General features: G+C 52.4%; 8 protein-coding genes across 8 annotated transcripts; 3 read left to right on the forward strand and 5 right to left on the reverse strand.

Moving 5' to 3' along the window:
- Positions 1–289: 289 nt before the first annotated feature.
- J4E82_007842 (uncharacterized protein) lies at positions 290–2,138 on the reverse strand (the record flags this gene model as incomplete). Its single annotated transcript, XM_051734083.1, has 3 exons — positions 290–945; positions 1,006–1,667; positions 1,723–2,138. The coding sequence occupies 3 exons, from the start codon at positions 2,136–2,138 to the stop codon at positions 290–292; spliced, it is 1,734 nt and encodes a 577-aa protein (XP_051586140.1).
- Positions 2,139–3,170: 1,032 nt separating this feature from the next.
- On the forward strand, positions 3,171–5,656 carry AP1B1 (AP-1 complex subunit beta-1; the record flags this gene model as incomplete). Its single annotated transcript, XM_051734084.1, has 6 exons — positions 3,171–3,247; positions 3,300–3,320; positions 3,375–3,506; positions 3,558–4,195; positions 4,243–4,811; positions 4,862–5,656. The coding sequence occupies 6 exons, from the start codon at positions 3,171–3,173 to the stop codon at positions 5,654–5,656; spliced, it is 2,232 nt and encodes a 743-aa protein (XP_051586141.1).
- An 835-nt stretch (positions 5,657–6,491) lies between these two features.
- On the reverse strand, positions 6,492–7,948 carry J4E82_007844 (uncharacterized protein; the record flags this gene model as incomplete). Its single annotated transcript, XM_051734085.1, has 3 exons — positions 6,492–6,805; positions 6,855–7,450; positions 7,512–7,948. 3 exons carry the CDS (start codon positions 7,946–7,948, stop codon positions 6,492–6,494), a joined length of 1,347 nt encoding a protein of 448 aa, XP_051586142.1.
- Positions 7,949–10,401: 2,453 nt separating this feature from the next.
- J4E82_007845 (uncharacterized protein) lies at positions 10,402–12,237 on the reverse strand (the record flags this gene model as incomplete). Its single annotated transcript, XM_051734086.1, has 1 exon — positions 10,402–12,237. The coding sequence occupies one exon, from the start codon at positions 12,235–12,237 to the stop codon at positions 10,402–10,404; it is 1,836 nt and encodes a 611-aa protein (XP_051586143.1).
- A 1,122-nt stretch (positions 12,238–13,359) lies between these two features.
- J4E82_007846 (uncharacterized protein) lies at positions 13,360–14,390 on the forward strand (the record flags this gene model as incomplete). Its single annotated transcript, XM_051734087.1, has 3 exons — positions 13,360–13,555; positions 13,620–13,944; positions 14,009–14,390. 3 exons carry the CDS (start codon positions 13,360–13,362, stop codon positions 14,388–14,390), a joined length of 903 nt encoding a protein of 300 aa, XP_051586144.1.
- Positions 14,391–14,731: 341 nt separating this feature from the next.
- Positions 14,732–16,386, reverse strand: J4E82_007847 (uncharacterized protein; the record flags this gene model as incomplete). Its single annotated transcript, XM_051734088.1, has 5 exons — positions 14,732–14,865; positions 14,914–15,559; positions 15,623–15,874; positions 15,942–15,994; positions 16,044–16,386. 5 exons carry the CDS (start codon positions 16,384–16,386, stop codon positions 14,732–14,734), a joined length of 1,428 nt encoding a protein of 475 aa, XP_051586145.1.
- A 2,193-nt stretch (positions 16,387–18,579) lies between these two features.
- J4E82_007848 (uncharacterized protein) lies at positions 18,580–20,330 on the forward strand (the record flags this gene model as incomplete). Its single annotated transcript, XM_051734089.1, has 3 exons — positions 18,580–19,294; positions 19,338–19,651; positions 19,704–20,330. 3 exons carry the CDS (start codon positions 18,580–18,582, stop codon positions 20,328–20,330), a joined length of 1,656 nt encoding a protein of 551 aa, XP_051586146.1.
- Positions 20,331–21,188: 858 nt separating this feature from the next.
- Positions 21,189–23,236, reverse strand: J4E82_007849 (uncharacterized protein; the record flags this gene model as incomplete). The annotated part of the gene is made up of 3 exons (XM_051734090.1): positions 21,189–22,697; positions 22,746–22,867; positions 22,918–23,236. 3 exons carry the CDS (start codon positions 23,234–23,236, stop codon positions 21,189–21,191), a joined length of 1,950 nt encoding a protein of 649 aa, XP_051586147.1.
- Positions 23,237–23,278: the final 42 nt, after the last annotated feature.

The following is a 23,278-nucleotide window of genomic DNA, read 5'->3' on the forward strand; positions in this document are numbered from 1 at the left end:
ACTCAAAAACACTTCTGTGCTGCCACTAGAACGACTACAGGCAGCTACGGCATGGGTGCACTTCACTCGGAACCAGCTGACGGGCATAGCGATGCGTGTGCCTGGATACCTAAGCTGGGACGAGGAACGAAAGACATGGGTATGGAGTGTGAAGTGGAAGGATCTTATGACGCAGTTTTATGCATCAAGAAAGCAGAAATCAAGCGTGCAGGTGCAGCCCTCCAAAGGCGTGACAGGCCGAACCAGATTCTCGAATAATTGTACATAGACGACCAGGCTGTTTTCGTCTTCAAGCTATCAACCGCGCGCTTCCACTCCGAGACGAAAGTCGTACCCTTAATCTTGCGGACATGGCTTCAACTTGACTGGGAGACAGATCTGGATCCACGAGGTTTCTAGTTTCTTCCGACAAGCCATGTAGTAATGTGGCCAAAGAAGATGATTTCCATAGCGGCGCCTTGGTCCTTCTTCCTTGTACAATCGTTGCAAATATTAATACCAAGCTTCCTACGAGCGATACGGCGGGCAACGTGATCCAGGCCCAGCGGATCTTCACAAAACGTTCCGAGCTCCACGCTATTCCTTCTATGAGCCTCATACCAGAAGACCGTGATTTCATGTCGTTTGTTATAGCTTTCGTAAGGTTGGAGATATGACTCTCGAAGTCGTAGGGCGGGATCTGATGAAAGTTCCACATGCCAGAGTAGAGCTCAAAATCGTATGCAGGATCTTGATCCAGATAAAAGGGAAAATCCGACAAGATCCAATCGCGGAGGAGTTGAGTGCTTCCATTGAGAATTTGGAATGTGTTGTTCGAGCCCAAACTAGCGGTTATAGGCCAGGCGGTGCTATTGTCCAATGACTGGGGCTGTACGACGACAGTATCTAGTACCCTTTCCTGTAGCATACCATTGACAATGCGGGAATCAATAGTATGAACATTCCCTAATCAATCACTCGCATCAGCTGACGATGCATGCGACCTGGAGACGCGACTTTACTTACATGTGAGTAAACATTCTAGCAATACTGGTGTTTGGTTTCTGAGCGCCGCTTCTGGACCTCCTGGCGTATAAGCGATATAGAAATCCAAGATAGGTAGAGTCGAATTGTGAAAAGCTGTGGTGTTCCAGAAGTGGTTGCCACTAGATTCAAAATCAAATGTTTCGACTACCAACGTCGATAAACTGGTCACCTTGCGAAAACCGAGATTACCTTCGACGCCAGTAACGAACGTATCGTTCACCTTGTAGCCACAGGGATCCACCGCCGAGACGGCTTGTTGTGGCAGGGCTAGTTTTGTGTTGTTTTCGCATATATACTGGAGCAGGTAAGACACGTCTTGACATGTATGACCGACGCCAAGTGTGGCATACGAAGGCCATGTACAGTTTGCCGTAGAGCACTGCGCCGTGGAGGGTCTCATAGCAATTTCTGGGGTGTTGAGGACGGTGTCGATCGCCAAAGTCATTGTCGGGTCTCTGTTATTGTTGTCAAAACCAAGCCGGCGAGTGCTCGGTAGAGATTGGGGTACAAAAGTTGATGCAGCCCATGTCGAGCCACCTCCAACGATCATCGTACGATCGGGATAGGTGACGATTTGTTGGAAGAAAGGCTCGAATGCTAGGCCTAGTATGGTGATCAAGGCAGCCAAGGATACAACATGCCTACATAGGTATCAGTATGTAAAAGTCTAGTGTTGGGTACATTGCCAGGACTTACCTGCATCGTGTTCTGATAAGTAGCATAGTCGCACCCCAAGGCCCACGACTGGCCGCGTCAAAAAGTTGGAAATCCCATAGTGCAGCCTCCTCTTGGAACCAGATCCATTTCAACTGACTAATCGCCTCGGAAACAGGCATTATTAATGCTGCTTTTGAAACCGCAGCAAAGACTGCAACGTATGCGTTGAGCGTGATGCCTGTTATCAAGTGTTCTGGCTGTCTTCTACCATCATAATACCACAGTACACCCAATATAGCCGCCACACAGACGAAACTAATAATCCAGCTGAGTATCTCCCACCACCACCAATCAGTCACGATCCGGTCATAGAAGTTCGTTGATGCTCGGATCCGGGACCGGTCTTTGGTGTCGTTCTCCTGCTCTGGTGATTTCGAGGCCGCGGAATGAAACATGTCTGGAATACAGAAGATTCTTACCTCACAGGAGGTATATGTCGACAAGTATGAAGCACCATGTCCTCCTATCGATACGGTGTGATGCTGCTTCGCCGCAATTCAGGGTCCCATGCATGCACACCAGGAATAGACAGGAGGAATGGTATCATTCCGCGCCTCACTCACTTGCGGTGGGCTTTTGATTCACCCGGTATTAGATTGGTTGGAGAATGTATCATCTAATTTTGCGACATCTATGTTGCAAGCGCCAAGGGAGATGGCTGTCCGTGTAAGCGCCGGCCACATGGTCGCCCCATTACGAAGGGCACCAGAAATCGCTTACTCCTTTGGGCTGTGTGAGGAGCATTACACTTGTTCTTGACGAGATCAATTCGGTAGGACTTTCGCTATGTGGTGATTGGCCCTTCAGGTACTCAGCCGATGGCCTTTGCAGAAGTCATTCGCTGTGCAACCAAGCTAAAGACGGCGATTGATGACATGAATATGGCAAGATTGTAGAACTGAGTTCGCATCAGCTTGACGATGTTACCAAGATTGAGAATGTTGGAGAGAACGCACAGCTTTCCTCGAGTACGCGCTCTCCTCGGACTCGCTGCGCGCCTCAACGAACAGTCGACGTAGGTTCGGTAAATTGGAAGGCTACCATCTCGCATTAGAGTTGCAGTGTAGACGGGCTGCTATGCTCAACTTACCATGTTGATGTTTTGGTGCAACAGTGAGCGCAGCGGGAGCGTCGAAGCACTTCCGGGCTGGGCTAGATGCGATACATGGATGGGGCCCCAAATGTGCACGGACCATGTCCTCAAGGTGGCAGTCTGGCAATCGCGAAGCTCCACGAGCATTGACATAACCCGCATAATCCCTCTGCAACGCCGCCCGACCCAGAGACGCCGAATTTCGGATACCCTTACATACAATCTCAAGAGACTGCGCCTCGAATACCCCGCCCCTTGCAGCACAGGTTGCAGACCTTACGAGCCGGAGTCGGAGGGGTTTGGCTGAGCGACTGGCCTCTGCGGTCCTACAAAGATGGCTGTCAACAGGATAAGAGGCGCATTCGCGCCCCCGCGCAAGGGAGAGACGTTTGAATTGAGGGCAGGTCTGGTGTATGATCACCCAAGAACCGGTTTAGCTGTTCATAACTGACTATTGCCCTAGTTCTCAATATGCTTACGAACGGTGAGCACATGGAACTATAAGACGCATTTGGAGCAAATACTAAGACTATGTCAGGAAAGAAGCCATTCAGAAGACTATCATGTCCATGACTTTGGGCAAGGATGTCTCGGCGCTCTTCCCTGACGTTCTGAAGAACATTGCAACTGGGGACCTTGACCAGAAGAAGCTGGTATATCTATACCTCATGTGCGTACAAACCAGGCTGCGCATCAAGCGGAAACTGACAACATGCACCAGGAATTACGCAAAATCACATCCCGACCTCTGCATTCTCGCCGTAAACACTTTCGTGCAAGACTCCGAAGACGCAAACCCACTCATACGAGCATTGGCGATCCGAACTATGGGCTGCATCCGCGTGGATAAGATGACTGATTACATGGAGGAACCTTTGCGGAAAACACTCAGAGACGAATCTCCATATGTACGGAAAACCGCAGCTCTGTGCGTGGCTAAGCTCTTCGATCTCGCACCCAACATGTGCATCGAGAACGGTTTCCTAGAACAGCTGCAGGAACTTGTTGGCGACCCAAACCCCATGGTGGTCGCAAACTCGGTCACTGCGCTGGTAGAGATTCAGGAGGCAGCACCGGAAACCAAAGCTCTCGTCATTTCATCACAACAACTGAAGAAGATGCTTTTGGCGCTGAACGAGTGTACAGAGTGGGGCAGAGTTACTCTCCTTACTACTCTCGCGGACTACAAGCCAGTGGATATCAAGGAGGCAGAGCACATTTGCGAAAGAGTTGTTCCACAGTTTCAGCACGTCAATCCAAGTGTCGTCTTGGCAGCCGTCAAGGTTGTGTTCCTGCATATGCGAAACATCTCTCCTGAGATGATGAAGTCGTATGCGAAGAAGATGGCTCCGCCACTAGGTATGTTGATGACAGACGCAGAACAGGCCATCACTAACAAACTGTAGTCACACTCGTGTCTTCTGCTCCCGAAGTACAATACGTTGCGCTCCGGAACATCGACCTACTGCTCCAGAAACAGCCAGACATTCTCAGCAAAGAGATGCGCGTTTTCTTCTGCAAATACAATGACCCGCCGTACCTGAAGATGCAAAAGCTGGAAATAATGGTGCGGATAGCGAATGACAAGAATGTCGATCAGTTACTGGCCGAGCTGAAGGAGTACGCCATGGAAGTGGATATGGATTTCGTGCGACGAGCAGTCAAAGCCATTGGACAGGTCGCGATTAAGATCGAGAGCGCAAGCGAGAAGTGCGTCAACACGCTGCTGGACCTCATCAACACCAAAGTCAACTACGTCGTTCAGGAGGCGATTGTGGTCATCAAGGATATCTTCCGCAAATACCCTGGTTATGAAGGCATAATACCGACACTCTGCCAGTGCATAGATGAGTTGGACGAGCCGAACGCCAGAGCATCTCTTATCTGGATCGTTGGAGAGTACGCGGAAAAGATCAACAATGCCGGTGAGATCCTGTCGAATTTTGTCGACACATTTGCCGAGGAGTTCACTCAAGTATGTCTGAAAATGCATGGCGGAGTACTACAGGAGCTAACATACGCCAGACACAACTTCAAATACTCACAGCAGTTGTCAAGCTCTTCTTGAAGAAGCCAGATCAGGCACAGGGCCTCGTGACGAAGGTCCTCCAGGCCGCGACTGCAGACAATGACAACCCAGATATCCGAGATCGAGCATACGTCTATTGGCGACTACTGTCCAGTGATCCCGAGATCACCAAGGAAATTGTACTCTCCGACAAACCCCCAATCTCTTCCACAATACGATCATTGCCTCCTCAGCTATTAGAGACTCTGCTTACAGAACTGTCAACACTGGCTTCGGTGTACCACAAGCCACCAGAGGCTTTCCTTGGACAAGGCAGATTTGGCGCAGAGGCGATGCAACGAGCTGCCATTGAAGAGCAACAAGAAGAAGCAAGAGAAAATCCGATTGCAGCGGCAGCAGCAGCGGCAGCAGTCAGTGGACAAGCGCCTTCAAACGTGGAGAACCTCTTGGACATTGATTTTGACGGCTCTGCGCCCGCTTCAATGCAGAAGCAACCTACACACGGCTCATCGGGTCTTGAAGGACTGGCAGGAACCCCCCAACGTGTCGCCTCTCCTGCAGTAAACGCGCCTGTTCAACAACAATCAAACATGGACGATCTGCTAGACTTGTTTGGAGATGGAGGTGGTGGTGCCGCAGCACCTGCACAGGCTACGCAGATGAGCAACGACGATATTATGAATGGATTCGCAAGCATGAGCATGGAAACAAGCCAGCCCCCTCCACCAACACAGCAACTAGGCGGCGAGCCAAGCAAGAAGAGCAACCAGGACCTGTTGGACTTGTTCTAGGTAGCCGCCCTGGAGGGAAATGTGCGTTCAAGTGTTTTGTGTTAGCGAAACGTGTGTCTAGTGAGCATCTACTGGCGCTAGGGAACATGGCTTGATACGAGTGACATGTATACAAATCGAGGGCTGATAGTGGCTATACCGCTACGCAAGAACAGTACTCCTTCCGTGTTCCATGCTGAGTGTTGCTGAGTTCACTAATACAGCACTACAACTGATGCACGGTGTTGTCCATGATATTGGTTCATTAACCGTTTCCATTCCATTAAGCATTACACTAATAATAATATTCCCATTCCGAGGCGGTAGGCTCAAACCAGCCATTCATACCGCCCATAGTGATGGTGAGATCAATGCAGCATTTGGAACAAATGCATTGTCTTCCTTCAATTCATACCCTCAACATCGTCAAATCCCACTATTGCAGACATCCAGCCGCTCAAAAAAAGGAGAAAGGGGCGGCGGCCGGGCGCTGGAGCGAATGTATACAACATGACTGTAAAGCTTTTTACAGTGCCAATAAGCCAAAGTAAGCGACCGACTTGGGTATCAAAAAGGGGGTACAATAAACCGCGCACTGTGGCGCTAGAAGGGGATATCCACGAGAAGAATGGTGTGGTTCCCCGATGCATGCTGCAGCGTCTTCTGCCGACGCCAGTGATTCTATGCCGTCAAATCCATGATTATAGAATGGATCGCTGAAATGCTTCGCAAACAATAAAACTCCGCTCCAATGCATAGGTCGTAAAGGCCGTCACCTGAGGACGTGAGGTGATGTGCGTACGTAGGGATGAGTATAAGTTTGTGGCGAGAGATGTAGATGTAGATAGTCGTGGTCTTAGTCTTTGCGGAGGGTGTGTTCGGTATCGGATCCAACTGTGTCGCCTTCCCAGAGGCTTTGAGAGTCGTCGGTAGGGGATCGAGCGCCGATGGGGCTCCTGCCACCAGTAGAGTAAGATGAGGAAGAGCCGCTGGCCCAGTCGTCAGAGTCGGAGTGAGGCTGGAACTCCTCGTAGATGTCGAGCATGCTGTAGCCAGCACCGTCCATGGGGTCGCCAATCTCGACGTAGTCGTAGTCCCATCGGAACTCCTTGTCGGATTGCGGGCGAGGGAGGAACTTGGCGCGACCAAAGAAGTAGCAGACACCAGCAACTAGGAAAGATTAGCCATGGTAGAGATGGGAGTAAAAACAGGAACTTACGCAGACTGCCAGCTACCAGGTCAACGGCGTAGTGGTGAGAGAAGTACATAGTTGACCACCAAAGCCACATGGTATAGAAAACGTATACGGGGAACAGCCTGGGGAAGACATGTCCCATAAACAGCGTCTCCAGGGTAGCCCATCCGGAGTGCAATGAGGGGAAAGCACCAAAGACCATGGGTGAGGCGAGGAAGGTGGAAGTGTAGATATCAATTCCAGTCAGCTTGTCGATTGCCTTGAGTCCCGCGGCGTCTCCAGGGATACTGTAGTTGGCGGGGGCCAATCCATATGAGTTCTCATACCAAGGAGGCGAGCATGGGAAGACGATCTGGATCAGAACAGCTGTGATGTTCATGTAGCCAAAAGCACGCGCCCAGATGGGTAGGGTGCCAGGGGGGCCCCAAATGAACATGCATCCACTGACAATAACAGGCGATACGTAGTGTACGACTCCATAGGGCAACCAGGCGAGGATGTCAAGGACTGTGTGCTTGTGTGCGGACAGAATGTTGCTCAGGTTGGCGCCGTAGAGGATATTCTCGAGAGCGGGGAGGACGCGGACCCAGATGGCAGGGCGGTAGTCGGCGGAGATGTATCTGGGGCGGAGGTTAGCTCGTTCTGCGAGTTTACGTGTTGGATAAGAAAGATGATACGTACTTGCAGCTCGAGAAGAGGAACAGCCAGGTAAGAGTAGGGAGCAATGGGAGGAGAAATTGTCGTGTAATGGGCAAACACAGGCCGGTCATGAGCAGCGTGGCTATGAATGTTTTGGCAAAGGGCCCAGGCGCCTCGCTCACGGAGAGGGAGAAGATGGCGACGATGGCGAGGAAGAGGTACTGGGCATCGTATATGGACCAGGAGTGGGTGCGCAGCGAACGCAGCGTGTCCGAGGGCGAGAAGGACGTCTCGAGGCCGGCGATGGATGACGTTGGGGCCTGGCGACTGCGTATGCGCGACTTGGTAGCCCTCCACTTCCTACGCACGCGATGGGGGATAAGACTGGGCAGGGCGGACAGGCCGGGGACCGAGGTGCGCGAAAGCATGTCGGACGCGGTGCTGTTGTCGAGGAATGCGAGGTAGCTCTTGTTGGTCATGGTGAAATGGTGGTGAGGTGACAAAGGACTCGGTCGCTCGGGGGGTGATGGTCTGTGGCGCAGTTACAGGGCAACAACAGACAGGCGACCAAAGGCGGGGGGAGTCGTCGGGTCTTGTCTTGTCTTTTGGAGCTGCGCAAGACGGTGGGCGGGCGAACAAGAGGGAAAGGAAAGCGGAAGAGGGCGGACTAAGGATTATGAAAGGCAGCCGTAACTTAGTGGAAGCTCCGGATGGCTGAGGCTTGCACAGTGCCGGGGGGTCAAATTAGGTCCGCGACGTGAGCGGCTACGACGGAGCTGGTTAGGGCCCAAGTGCTCTCAATTTCGTTTACAACGCGACGACGCTGTGTCTTTGCGCCAGGATTCGCATCAATGTTTCGACCCGCTGCCCGTCACGGCCGAGCCAAGCAGTCTGCGTAGCCGTGGTTGAACTCTGTGATGCACACACACACACACATGGCATCGTGGCCGTGGAGACACGACCCTTCACCTCGACCATGGTTGCTGACATGCGACAGGCAGGCAGCCTACTCCAGGGCTGTATCTGCATGCATGTGACCCTTGCAGCACTCATCGCTATCACGTTTCTCGGTCTTCCGTCACGCATGGCTTTGTCATCGCCTACAGGGCCCGTCTCTGCAAAACTGCTGCTGGACTGGCGCCAGAGCGATGCGGCGGTGCGTTAGACGCTTGGTGAGCCTGTCATGACATCAACATACAGGTGACGGCATCGTGCCGTCAAGCACATCGTGAAGGAACTGGACCCAATCGACGACCATCGACCTGTACATCCCTGTCGTCTTGTTTACGAGATACGGGCATCTGCTGGTAAGCCTTGCTGCGCTGTCGCAGTCATCATCGTCTCACAAGGCCACCACCCCCAGCCTCAAAGGAACACGAAACATGCGCTGCACCTTCACCACCTGTCCGCCCCGGGCTCCACTGCATTGCTAAACTTTCTCACCTCTTGCACGCTACTTACCAATCACACCCCTCCACCTTGACCTGCGCGAAAAAGCCACCGCTGACTGTACTCTGCCGTACCCTCGCGACGTCGTCTGAATAGGCGCCCTCGGCATCTCGTAAGATCCGCAAGCCGTGCTACCCTTCACCCTCTTGGCTGCACACACATGCAAAGTCCTAGGGCCCTTTTTTCCATTGCCATGGTTCCACCCGCACGCCTCTAAACGGCCCTCTGCTCATGCCATGCGCAATTTCTTTTTTCCTGTCCGATCCGCCCGCTGCCCAATCGCCGATGCATCTCGCCATCTCGGACCTAAGCAGGGCGGAGGCTCGGACGAACACAACCTCCATGCCAACCCTTCACGACATTCGCCTTCCCCAAGCTAGTCAGCGGTCAAGAAAAAAACCTCTTAGCGAGTCAAAGAAAACTCAATCCAATAAAATTCGATTAAACAGAAAACGTTCCATTTCAAGGCCAAGTCACAAAAGAAGAGTCGAGATCGCGACCATCGCAATTTCCCTCCTGCCTTTGTCTGACTCTCCACGTCCCTTCTCCAACAATGCCATGTACATCATCCCCTTTTACACTGACAATGCCATAACATGCCATGCCCGTGCATTGACTCAGTTTGCCCCAACAACGACAATGTGCGAAACAAACCACCCGCCCGCAGTCTCTCCGCCCGTTTGATGCGGAAGAACAAAACACGGCGTCAACGAGTGTTTCACTAAAAAGAATCCAAGAACGGTCTTGCACGCGAGGAACAACATGCGCGAAAATGTCGCGCAGAACCCAGTAGGCTCGTATTCAACGTATCCAGTCTTTTGATTTCTTCTTTTCCCGCTTCACCTCTCGTACGCGGTCTCGGACCCCGTCAAGGCCCGAGCGCACATAAACTGTCGCGCTCTGCAAAGGCGGGAGTCGGGTAATTTTCCTTCCCCTTGCACATCGCTTTCTTGCCGTCTCGCTGCCGTTCGGCACGCGAGCTTAGGTTGTCGCTGATCGCCATGAACACTGCAATGCTGATCTCGGAAGTCTCGGAAGAGTCAATAGGGAGGCACGGAGGAGACTCCATTAAAGAACCATGTAAGGATGATATTCAGGTACCGCATTGCACGGAGCAATGCCGTTTGTACCGTTTTGTACCCTTTGGCCAGGACGCGCCGTGAAGTTGTCTGTAGTCGTCCAATGAACGGAAAGTGCCCTCTGTCACAAAATCCACTCCGTATATAATTAAAGAAAATCTGAACTTCTACATCCATCAGACGCGCTGAGAATGCTACATAATGAAAACGCCGATACTTTCACAGAAAGATGCAATACAAAACTCGCTCTACAAACCAAGCCGAAGCTGTCCATGACCGTTTGAGAAAAAACCCAGTCAAGCCGACATGCAAACGCCATGCTCGTTCGTATATCGTATCGCGTGCTAACATCCACAAAACGCATCCTCCATCAAAACATCAAGTCACGTATGTCCATCACTATCCTAGGGTGTGTCGATAAGGTCCTCCAAGAACTCATCGAGTTCGATAATCGTGAACTGTTCCGCCCACTTGGACCTGAACTGGCGCTTCCGGTATCCACTGTTGATCTGCTGTCCCCAGCTAATCAACTCCACCTTCCAGCCTCTCTTCAGGGCCCGTTCAACGTGGGCAAGAAAGCCGTCCGACATCTCTGCAACAGCCCCATCTCCAGTCGCGAGAACCATGGTGCTCGGCACTTCGGTATCAATGATGCTCTGACACATCTTCAAGTGAAGAATCTCGTCGACACCCTGCTCAACCCATTTCGGGGCTGAAGGTGTCTTGGGAGCCGGCGGACCCGTTTCAGAGTCGCTGCCGCTCTCAGCACGCATTTGAGTAGCCTTGTGCCAGCCCATCTTCTTGACATCGTTGAAGAATTTCTTCTTGTCCGAGTCTTCGCGTACAATGAGTACCTGCTCTTGCATGATGCTGTCGTAACCGACGGCCTTGGATGTCTCAACCAACTTGGCCACATGTGGCAGAGGATTGGCTTCACGGTGCGACCCAGCAAAGAAACGCTTTGCGACAGGCCGGCGACGCTCCATCAGAAGCGCAAGACTGTCGAATGACATGTCGTACGCATCATGTCGCAATCCGTGGTTTCGGAGCATGTCCTTCAGCCCTATCATGATGTTCGAGGCATCAACAAAGACATGCAATCCATGCGCCGACTCTCGCTCACTGAGAAGTTGCATAGGCGATACTAGCCACTTTCGGTCTTCGGGGAAGGTGTTCAACAATTTGTTAAACAAATGGTAATGACGCTCTACTTGCGATCTAATCGCGAGCGATGGTCGCCGTCCACTGAGTGAGGCAACATTTGGCGTTGGGGTAGTGGGTGGCTGTTGAGCAACAGCAGGTTGGGAGCAAGTTCGTGGTAGAGTGACAGGTCGAACAGTGCGGGGAACAAGACCATGATGTACTGGTGTGATGGCACGGGGCAGTTGTTGAGCCTCGGCCAAAGTGTCCTGGCTTGGTGCAGGTGTGCCAAATGGCTTGTATTGGATCTGGGCGGGTGCGGGTGCAGTGGAAGGAACTACGACCGGCACTTGTTGAAGGGGTCGAGGGGTTGCTGGCTGGGCCACAGAAGGCCGCTTGAGTATGCTGGGGCGGGACTTGGGGGTCCTGGGCTGCTTTTGTTGCGTTTGAGGGGCTTCGGATGTATCCTGTGCTGCTACCGGGGTAGGAGTCGCAGGCCTGATCTTAGCGCCCACGTTGGATCGCGAGTGTGTTCGGGAGGTCTTGGATGGCGTTTCGGGCACATCAACGACCTTGGTATTAATGTCGGTATTATCGTTCAATTGCTTCCGCAATAACGCTTGTTGTGCTTGCTGCTTTCTTTGCTCGCGCTCCTCTGCAAGCTGAGCCAAGGTGTCTTGAACAGCCTGTTGACGATTTCGCTCTTCTTCCAGTTCCTTCTCGGCACGTCTGCGAGCCTTCTTCCGTTGGGTCTTGGTCAAACCCGTATTCTCTATGGGCTCCTCGTCTGGACTCTCGATATGATTGGCAGGCGTCTTGGTGGACTCTAAAGTGGGGGATGGTAGTAACGCCTCATCAGAGTTGCTCAGTTCGGACTCAGGATCGAGTGGCGGCAGTGGCGCGGCGTCGGTATCGGCAAAGCCTAAGCTTTCGAATAGCTTGGAGAAGCTTCCTAGGCGTATTCCTCCATCTTTCAGCCCAGAAGCTTTGGGTGGCGCCGCAGGCCGAAGCGTTGGGCTGCTAACGTCTTGGGCTCCCGAGTCTATCAAGTTGATAACGGAGCTGAAGTCCCAGCCGGAGTCGGGCGGTTGTGAAGGCATTTGATCGTTTTCGGCGAGTGAAATGGGGTTTAGCTTTCGTGCGTGTTCGTCGTACGGACTTGGGTGCTATTGTGCAGATGACACTGGGCCATTATTAGTTATGTGGACGACGAACCATGGTTAGGGCGCTCAAGGCTACCACCCGCACCAGCGTATGGTACAGCCTGATAGAACCTCGACGAGCCAAGTACGGGCGCGCCTTCTGTATCGTAATAAATGCCAAACATACCGTGTAACTGATCTCGAAACAATGGCCTCAGTCGCACGCTCATGGTCTATCGCGACAGGTTAAAGACAGGAGTGTCGCCAGGCTGAACCGAGGGCTCCAGACACGAGTGAAGAGGAAGGAATAAGTAGTGACTGAACAATGAGAGTGGCGCGAGGGTAGAGGTAAGTAAGTGAGCTCTGGGTGGCGGCGGGGTGAGGGTGATCGGCACGTAGTCACTTGTGTCTCAGCCTCATAAGGTCAGTGCTCATGAATCATTCGGGTCGGGTCGACATGCCAACGCCACCACGAATGACACATACAAACCGAGTGCAGCTTATTGGGCTTCTTGCACGCCAATCTAGATCGTGCCACAAACCAGCCTGTACATCGAGTTTAATCATCGGAAAGACAGCAGGATGTCATGGTGTTCTTCACTTGTTGCTTATTCGTTGGTGCTGTCGAGCGCACGAACGACGTCAAGCGTCCCGTGAGAAACTGGATGGATCGCCAATAAAGTAAACATGATCTATGCAATCTACGATGCAGGGTACTCAGATTTATGTTTCCAGAATTACACTACAAGTACCCTCGATGGAACCCGGACCCAAATCAGCCTCTAATCCAAGGTAGTTCGTTGTCCATCAACATGCATAACAATGGATTGAGATGCCTAGGTAAAGAGCGTTCCTGGATACCCGCCGTATGCGAGACGTCAATTACGAAGTTAGTAGCAATCAGAACAATTGCCAATTATACGCTATGTGCGCATCTTCAAGGCATCTGTTTACTATGACAATCTCTCTTACGATATGCCTCGGCATCCAAACCTCGTGCCCCACAACCCGCATCTCTCCAGCAACCCTTCCCCAAGTACCCCTCCAATCTGTCTCCTTCACAGCCCTTTGAAGAAAACCATGTCGGCGGATTTTTGGGCGGGCTACGTATCCGGCGCAGCAGGCATAATTATTGGCAACCCTCTTGACCTAATAAAGACGCGTCTGCAAGCTGGTAAATCAGCGCAAAATGTCGAAGCTACAATGGCGACAGGTGCGGTGACAGCATCGCAGGGGTACAAGGGACAACTTGAAAATGCCGGGACTCTCGTAAGAGGTGAGTGAATATATCAAGCAAACAACCCCAAGATCACTAGGCTGACTTGACTTGTCCAGTATAGGCGCAACAGCACCCATTCTGACTTACGGCGCGCTCAACGCCCTTTTATTCATGACATACAATCGCACTCTCTCGCTCCTTAACGACTCTCCTGCCTCTCCTCAAAACTTCTCCAAAGTCTTTTTAGCAGGTGCAACAGGCGGCCTCGCATCCTTCGTGGTCAGCGCACCCACTGAACTCGTCAAGTGCCGTGCACAAGTTGCCACGAGCGCGACAACGACGTCATGGAGTGTAGCGAGAGATGTGTGGAAGGCGGAAGGCATCAGGGGCTTGTACTACGGGGGCGGAATTACTAGTGTGAGAGATGCAGTAGGATATGGTTTCTAGTCAGTATTTACCTGTTATTGCGATCGAACAACGACAAAGAACATTGACTGACCAATTACTTAGTTTCTGGTCTTACGAACTCTCGAAACAAGCCTGGAGCTCACCAGACGATTCAGATAGGGAAACGGCTATGAAAGTGCTGCTGTGTGGAGGTCTGGCTGGAGTGATAACATGGGCATCCATATTTCCGCTGGATGTTATCAAGACTAGGGTACAAACGCAGGTACTACATGCACCCGTACAACACGGTGAACAGAGCTCGCTATTAGGAGCAGAAACACCTAGGACGCGTTTGAGCTCTGTCGAGATTGCCAGGCAGGCCTACCGGACAGAAGGCGCAGGCGTTTTCTTCCGCGGCCTTGGGATATGTAGTATACGGGCGTTCGTGGTTAATGCCGTTCAGTGGGCTGTTTACGAGTGGATGATGAAGATGCTACAGCAATAACAAATAGCTTGGCCTACTGTTGCCAGATTCAAGAAAATGAGTGCATAGTGACAAATTGTGATTGCTGAAGGCCAGGGCTATGAAACCATTAGGTGACTATTCCATTTCGACACCGAGCCTTTTTGAGTAATAAGGAAATTTTGGTCCGCTACAAAAACATGCCCATGACCAAGACCAGGTAGCATAATCCCTTCAAAGCTCCGTCATGTGTGTACATGTGAGACTTGAGAGAAAAGTAGTTCCTAACATGACGATGCTCCTAACAAGAGCAGATAGGAATCCGTGTGCATCGAACCTCTGATGCTTGCGCTTTGAAGAAATACCGTACAAGACTGATCCCATTACATAATCTGATCCTGGGTCAATCCACCAGTATGCTCGGTACCCTCCATGGCATCGCCGTTACCCACGTTAGTGTACTTGACATAGGCCAAGCCAAGAGGCCTACCACCGTACTGGTATCCAGTGAATTTGGCTACATATGTGTTAGTGAGTAAAAAGCAATGAGCGTCAATGAGCTTACCAATAGAGGTCTCGGCATCTGCAGCTTGGGCAAACTCGACGACACCGGTTCCCCGGGAGCGACCATTGGGCTCGTACTGGATCTCAGCACGTTCGACCTTGCCAATTGTAGTGAAGAGCTCGACGAGGTCCTCGTTGCTGGTTGACCAGGGTAGGTTGCGGACGTAAATGGTGTTGCTGGGCTCTCCGCCTGCAGTAGCGTAGTCTGTGAATGGGTTTGGCGCGGGGGGAGCAGCGTTGGGGTCGAAGGCAGGGCCACCAGGAGCACCGCCGCCAAAGCCGCCACCGCCGTAGCCTCCACGACCTCCGAAGCCACCGCCAAAACCGCCACGGCCGCCAAATCCTCCACGGCCACCGAAGCCACCACCAAATCCACCACGGGCGCCGAATCCGCCACGACCACCAAAGCCACCAGGAGCGCCAGCAAAGCGATCCTCACGAACCTCTAGGTTTCGGCCCTGCCAATCGTAGCCATTGAACTGAGTAATGGCGTTACGGGCATCCTCAGGTGTCTCAAAAGCGACAATACCGGAACCCTTGGGGCGGCCATCAGGTGCAATATGGACGTCAGCACGAAGCACTTGACCGTTGTTAGCGGCCTGGCGGAAGAGGTCCTTGAGGTCCTGCCATCCTACGTTATAGGGAAGCTAGATGGTAGGGTCAGTACAGGCTGTCGACGTAAGCATTGGGAGTATAAAAGGGGTACAAACATTGGCGACGTAGACCTGTCGTCCGGCACCGCCTCCAGCAGCTGGGCCGCCGAAGCCACCTCCATAGCCGCCGCGTCCGCCCATTCCGCCGCCAAAGTCTCCGCGTCCGCCGCCGCCGGGGGCGCTGAATCGAGGCTCGGCCTCTCGGTCTTCGCGAACGTATACGAGTCGGCCCATAAGGTTTTGGTTGCTGAGCGATGCAACAGCGTTCTGCGCCTGCTCCCGGGTGGCATATTCCACGATGCCACAGCCCTACACCCAAGCAAAAGCCAGTCAACCTCCATCCTTCTCACGATCAAGACAAGCCATCATCCATTACCTTTGACATTCCGTTCGGCAGCAGCAACACGTCTGCAAAGAGTACCTCTCCAGCTATTTCCGCATTAGTCCAGCTCTTGACGCGGCGCAACACATCCCGTACCTTGGCGCATGAAGTCCTTCAGGTGGTGCCACTTGACATCGTAGGACAGGTTGCCGACGTAGACACGGCGGTCTTGTTGCGAAGAATCCCTAATACTCTGCATCATTTCCTTGTTTTCGACGGGTCGCGATGAAGCTCCTCGACCAGCACCGTAAGATTGATAACCTCCAGCACCTTGCGCACCACTGTTGGGGGACCGCGAGCGGCGTTCAGTGCGACGATAGTCCTCTCGGCTGCGCGAGCGGCTACGGGGGGAGTAGGAGCGTCTGGAGCGTCGCGGTGAGCGAGATCGTCGACGAGGTGAGCGGTCGCGCTGCTCATAGTTGTCAGTTTCGTACGACATGATTGCAAAATTGACGCAATGTGTCGAGGTGGGAGCGAGGTTGTTAAAGGTTAGGCGATGGCGAGCAGTTGCGGGCTCGCGTGGTTGATGGGGTTGAGGAGAGGTTGCGCGAGCAGGTGAGGGCTGGCAGCTCGGAGCTTGGTCAACGACAGGCCGCCCGGCGGCAGTTGCCAAAAGCGTCAATCACGTGACGGTCACGTGACAGCGATGGGCGATGGATTGAAAGGTGACGACTGCCTCGGAAAGGCTCAGAGGTAGGCATCATCAATGTCGTGATCGTCGCTCCCGCCTACTACGCCGCGCAATGCGGCAGCCTTGCTATCCACCTGACCTGTGCCTGGAGGCAGGAAACGGAGATAAAGGGACTTGGGTACTTACTCGGTCGCTTGGACGATAGTTGTCTCCTGCAGAGTCTGGTAGGCAGAAGTCAGCAGGCAAAGTGTCAAGTTGTAAGAGGAAGCAGAACCGTGATGGCGCGGGAGATGGCAAAAGCGTTGAAAGGCCGCCAGGGAGGGGAAGTTACGGATGCGTATATAAGAGGGGCCCACTTACCCATCCTGTGTATGAGAAGTAGCTACCGGTGACACTTGCTTAAGGCCGGCTTCCCTGCCAGCTGAACGGCCAAGTGGTGCAGATATCACGCTGCAGAGAAATTGCCCTTCTTCCGTCCACGCCTCAACGATGACGCTGTATGGGTCCTCGACGGTACAAGTCTCCCCACGGCACGGCACCCAGCCAGCCAATCGCAATCCAGAAGCACCCACCGCGAGCCTGAGGGACGTCCCAGCAGTCTGGGTTGGTTGACGGAGGTTGAGGTTGCAAGACCGATCGGGAGCGTGTCGGTAAGCCTTGGATGTAGCTGAACCTGTCGTGAACTCACGGTTGGCGTCTACACGATGATTATTTCCGTAGTTGAGTATTTTCTCTTCCTTTTTCCGAGAGTCGTGCGGACGGCCAGCTTCCAGGCAAACACCCTGATGGTTGGTCGGACTGTGATGGAGGGCTGCGTGTGGGTCTGTGGAGTCGTTCGGTCGTTGTGCCTTCCCCCACCATTCTGGAGGCCGTGCGCCTTCTGCGGGAACGGGTTCCTTAGCCGCGGCTTCTGTCTGTCCACTATTTACTCCGCATGGCTTCTTTATTCAAACACTCAAGAACTCGGCATCACAGTCGTCAATTCAAATACAGGGCCGGTCTTGAGTCGCTGCGTGTGTGGGATCCTAGCAAACACTGTCAAGCTGCCATAGTCTGGACCCTTATCCATGTGCACTGTTACATCGTCAGATCTCATCGTCGATTTAGCTAAAGTCGTAACACCAACACACACCCGTACTTGTATCACCAGTTCACCCAGTCTGTCCCTCCAGGCCTAGCCGCGCAACTATGGTCTAGACCTGAATCTTAACGGATATATTGCTTCTCGGTTGCTCGCATGCTCTAGATGTACCGAACTAAACATGTAAGCCGTTCGGTGCACTTTGTGCTATCAGGCGCTTGCTTGCTTCCGGAGACAGCAGTGCGTTTGTCATCGCAAAACCGTTCCCATGACGTTCTTAGACCAAAGGTCAACTGAAGCAACCGATTGCTTTAGAACGAGCTGGTTGCTGCTCGTAGATAGGTGCAGCAAACTTTTGCCTTCTACTTTTTAGCACCGATGAAGATGGTCGCGTCCTTTGACTATCTGATATTTTGCATACACTGACTCAAAGAGTTTGCCTGATAGTCCCGACAAATGTTCCAGAGGCTTCAATCTACAATCCACGTATCTTGAGAAGCCCAGAGCCGAATGCGTGGCTGGAACGTAAGATGTGAGTTGCTCACTCTTGTAACGGACTGCAAGGTCAATAAGTTAAGAAATCACAGCTCCATGGCTTCCAAGTGCTACAACTACACAATGGCGCTGTAAAAATGTTGTTGCCTCGAACCGCTCCAGTTTTCGTTAAGGGAGTTGAATATCGCCAGAGGCAGTATAGATGTTGCAATGCGATTCGGCAATAGGGCCAAAGGGTAGACGACGTGATGAGGCTCAAAGCCGAGGTTCCCCACAACCAAACGTCTCCATGCATCTCTAGTTCGCCGATAGACTAATATGCATGTTTACTCTACATCGCTATATGCGAAATCCTATAGCTGTCTGAAAACTATCTTCCAGACGCAACCGTGTGCATGTTACTCCTTTCTGCTGTCGAGTCCAAGATGCCTACCAAGTCGCCTTTTCCGGATGTAAAGATCCCGAGTGTCGACCTCTGGGGTCTGATGTTCGATCGCAAAGACCGCGACTTCTCCGACGACAAAGTCATATATCGCGCCATCAACTCTGACCGACGATACACGTTTGCTGATGTAAAGAGCCATGCGACATTGTTTGGTGAAGGCCTGAGGAATCTCTGGGACTGGCAGAAAAACGACGTCCTCGCATTATATGCACCCAACGATGTCGATATACCGTCCGTCATCTATGGAACGTTCTTTGCCGGTGGCATCGTCACGCCTGCCAACCCAGGGTACTCCAAAGATGAGCTGGCTTACCAATTGGAGAACTCTGGAGCTAAGGCACTTGTCACAACCAAGGCCTTCTTGGATACCGCGTTGAAGGCCGCAGAGAAGGTTGGAATTCCAAGTGACAGAGTAATCTTATTGGGTACCGAGAAGGATGAGACACATCGATGCAAGCATTGGACTAGCATCCGAAAAACATCAGGTGCACTGCGCTATCGCAGGAGGAGGGCAGACCCTGAAGATTTGGCATTCCTTGCTTACAGTTCTGGAACCACGGGACTACCAAAGGGTGTTATGCTTAGCCATCGAAATATCGTCGCAGATCTACTCCTGGCACAGGGAGCAGTCGGAAACTGGTATTCGTCAGCAAACGACAAGTTTCTCGGAGTACTCCCGTTCTTCCACATATACGGTATGTTGCAAGTGCTTTCCGAAGTAGAATCTAACAAAGATAGGTCTTACCGGCTTGGTGCACCAAACATTACATCGCGGTATCGAGCTTGTAGTAATGCCTGCTTTTGACATGGAAATCTTTCTGCGAACGATACAAGAGCACAAAATCACGTTTATTTACGTTGCACCCCCAGTCATCGTGCGTTTATCTAGAGATAAGATGGTAGACAAGTACGACCTCTCGTCAGTCAAGATGATAACGAGCGGCGCGGCTCCACTGACCAAAGAGCTGGTCGACGCTGTGCACAAAAGGCTGAAGCTTAAGATCAACCAAGCTTATGGTCTGAGTGAAACAAGTCCAATGACACATACCCAGGTACGTTTGTCCTTGTATCGGAGAAGGGTAAACCGCTAATACCCAGCCAAAGCCATGGGATGAGTGGTACAGTTCTGTGGGAAGCGTAGGAAAGATGTTCCCAAACATGCAAGCAAAGTATATTTCAGCCGACGGCAAAGAACTCGGTCCCGGCGAAGCAGGCGAACTCTGGCTCAGCGGCCCCAACATCTTCAAAGGATATTGGAAGAACGAGTCGGCGACCAAAGAGGCTATCACATCTGATGGATTCTTCAAAACGGGTGACATCGGCTTTCAGGACGAACAGCATAATTTCTACATCACTGATCGAGTCAAAGAGTTGATCAAATACAAGGGCTTCCAAGTGCCACCCGCTGAACTCGAAGGAAAGCTTATGGAGAGCGAACTTGTAGATGACGCAGCGGTTATTGGGGTCAACGACGAGCAACAGCATACAGAAGTTCCCAGGGCGTATATCGTGGCCTCGCAGGCTAGCCACGCTGGTGCTGGAGAGGCCGAAGCTAGGGCTATAGTGGACTGGATGGACAAGAAGGTAGCGAACCACAAGCGACTAAGAGGTGGTATTGTGTTTATCCAAGAGATACCGAAGAGTGCGAGTGGGAAGATTTTGAGACGAGTACTCAAGGAGAGAAGCAAAGATGATGTACCCTTGGGTGTAGTCTCCAAGCCGAAGCTGTGAGATAGATGGACTTTCAGTAGAATTTTTTATACCCTTCTCCCAAGACAGAATCATTTAAACCTAGGATATTGGTCTTCAAGGCAGGTGTTCACTCCCCTCGGCACAGAGCCCTCTACAGATTCGTTTTAAAACGGATGAAGTCCTTTGATGGACTCCTGCGCACGTGCATGGCAGTAATCACAGTAGTTCCCACAAAATCCGTGAGTAAGAAATATCTAAATAGACGACCTATGAATCCACAATATTATTCGTCTTTGTAAGTCTCTTAATTAGATTCTAATGTAGGCTGCACATCAGGATCTAAGAAAAACCGGACAAATCCATCATACGTGGTATTGCACACATCTATTCATCAGTAGTCCTCTTATAAGGTATCAAGTATATATACATTTATCTAAGCTACCCATGCTGATTCATATCCGTCGTAAATACTCGTGCTCAGTAAACCTTGTCCACCACATTACCAGTAGAAGACCTGCGACCAGAAATTGTTGCAGTCTTACTGAACTCCGTTGTTCATGAAGACCATTTGAGAAAAAGAATACTCCAGTGAAAAGAAAAGTGGGGACGAGATGACACCCGTCATGTGTTACGCCAGCCATGTCCGCTCGACAGTGTTAAGCCAAAGCTAAGAGACTTTTTGTATATGCCGTGGAATATAGAGGGAGGGAGGAATCTGTGTGAAGGGGAACACACTCCGTATGCAAGTCGCCAGAAACGCTGAAAGTTTTCCAACCTTTTTTTTGTAGAAATAGGAAAGAATGCCTTGGTATAGGTGTCGTGAACATGTCGCTAAAAGAGCGAGCCGAGGGTTGAAATTAGGCAGATTCATCTTTGCCACATACTTGATGCGTCGACTCAAGCATTGCTACCCCAGGGTCCCGTTTCTTTTCCGAGTCCAGATGAGCCAGTAGTGCGATGGCCGCCGACAGGTGCAAGGTTCGGGCTGCCCTTGCCGCCACTGCCCCAGGATAGACCACTCAAACGTTTGTTGCTCGTACTGGAGGTAGTAGAGGCACCATCCCTGCTCTTGTTGAGGTCGTCCTCTTCTTCCATACTGAAAAGACCTTGCTCCTCCTCGATCCTCTCGCGGTTAATGCTGCTGCTGCTTACAGCACGATCGATACCAAGACGCCCACTGGAGCTACCAATGCTGGATGCCGAGGTAACGCGGTTGATTCCGGGATGGACGGGGTTGCTGGTGATGCCAGTCTCTTCACGAGATGATAGTCGAGTTCGCTGCAGTTGTTGGCTAATCATGCTCATGGAAGCTTGACGGGGAGGCGAAGCTAGGTAAGGGCTCATATCACCAGTAGTCGGTCGATTCATAGCGCGCAATGAAGGGCTGGCTCCCGGGTGGAGGCTTGAGTTGCGTAGTGGTGAGCCGACGTGTCCGAAAGCTGACTGACCTGGGAGGGAACCTGATTCAAACCCTTGCTCGTAGGTCGGTCCTCTCGGCTTGGCCCACATGGACTGGAAGCGCGAGGGTGAGGCGGTTGCGGCCGATGGGGATCCATATTTAAGGTCCGATGCTGTTGGCGATACACCAAACCTGGATTGTGAGGTGCGGTTATCGCTCTCGCCCTGGTCACGGGAGAAGCGGCGCATCTTTTCCTGGGGTGTGAGAAGATCGCTGAGCGAGTTTGGCAGTAGGTCTTCCTCGAATTTGCCAATCATGTCCGTCTCATCCCATTCTTCGTCCTTGTACGTCGGACGCGCGCCCACACTTGAAGACATGATACCCCGAGACCGATTAGCAGCAAGCTCGGAATGTAGCATCCTCCGCCCCACTGGCTGCTCGACGGATTCTGGCGGGGATGATCCCAATCCCGCAATGCCTCTCCGCAGACCATCTCCAAATGCAGAGTCGTGTAGGTTTCGGAGAGCAGGCGAGTCGGCTTGGTATGATGATGGCGGAGAGTTTGCAAGGAACTTGGCGGGTACAGAGGAGGCGATGGGGCCATATCGTGCCATGGTGGAGACACCCTGGCTGTCGAACGAGGCTGGGAGTCCTACATCCATGACACTCAAGCCCTTTTGGGTTGGCGATATTGGAAGTCGGCCGTTCTCGTTTGGCGGCGAGCCGTAGTTGGAACCTGGGTGGGAAGAGAAAGTGGTGTCAATGGTCGGAATCATGTCGTACTGGTTCTTCTGGTTCGCGTATTCGTCGGGCATGGCGTAAGGATAGCCGGGCTGCATACCGCCCATGTGCGCCTGCATGGTAAGCAGCGAGCTGTTCATAGGTAGCTCCTGGTGGTGTGGAATGTTCATGCGGCTGAAGTGGCCGCCGGCATTTCCGCGGTTCACGACATGGCCGTTGGGGAGGATGTGGGCGAGAGCACATTTCTGGCCGAACTTGCAGTTTCCCTGTTTGGGCAATCAGTAACAATCCATCGTCTCTTGCAATTGTCCCACCTTTGTGAAATACTTGCAGGGCGCTCGCTCTGTCAGCGGCTCATCGGAGTGCAAGAACGGACACGCCTTCCCAGCCTGACATGCGCCTTGCCGGTAGAACTTGCAGGGCACGTGTGAGGTATCTGCCCTTGTCAGCCGCTGTGTGCACACATTGGGCGTTGCCGCGACCTACTCTTGTTGTTTGGCGGACTGCGCGGGCCAGCAAAGCCCATGTCGCGCAAGTTTGCTCGATGCTCTTGGCCGTTGATGCGCCCGCCAGGCACTGCCATGGGTCCATGACCGTTTGCGCCCGCCATTGCGCCGTTGGAATGCTGGGGCCGGAGGTCGCGTGAAGCTCGTCGTGATATCTGCGGTGGATTCGACGTGTATGGCGCGGTTGGCGGGTTGAGTTGATGGGAGAAGGGTCCGTGTTGGAGATGCTGTGGTGGGGGCTCCTGGTGGGGTTTCTCGCCGACGTCTGAGGGAAAATTGGTAGGCGCAAAGGTAGCCATAGCTCTGAAAAATGGTAGCGGGCCTCGGGCCTGAATCGGCGG

The sequence above is a fragment of the Alternaria postmessia genome (assembly GCF_024291825.1).
Source record: "Alternaria postmessia strain BMP 2775 chromosome Unknown scaffold_57, whole genome shotgun sequence".
Lineage (NCBI taxonomy): Eukaryota > Fungi > Ascomycota > Dothideomycetes > Pleosporales > Pleosporaceae > Alternaria > Alternaria postmessia.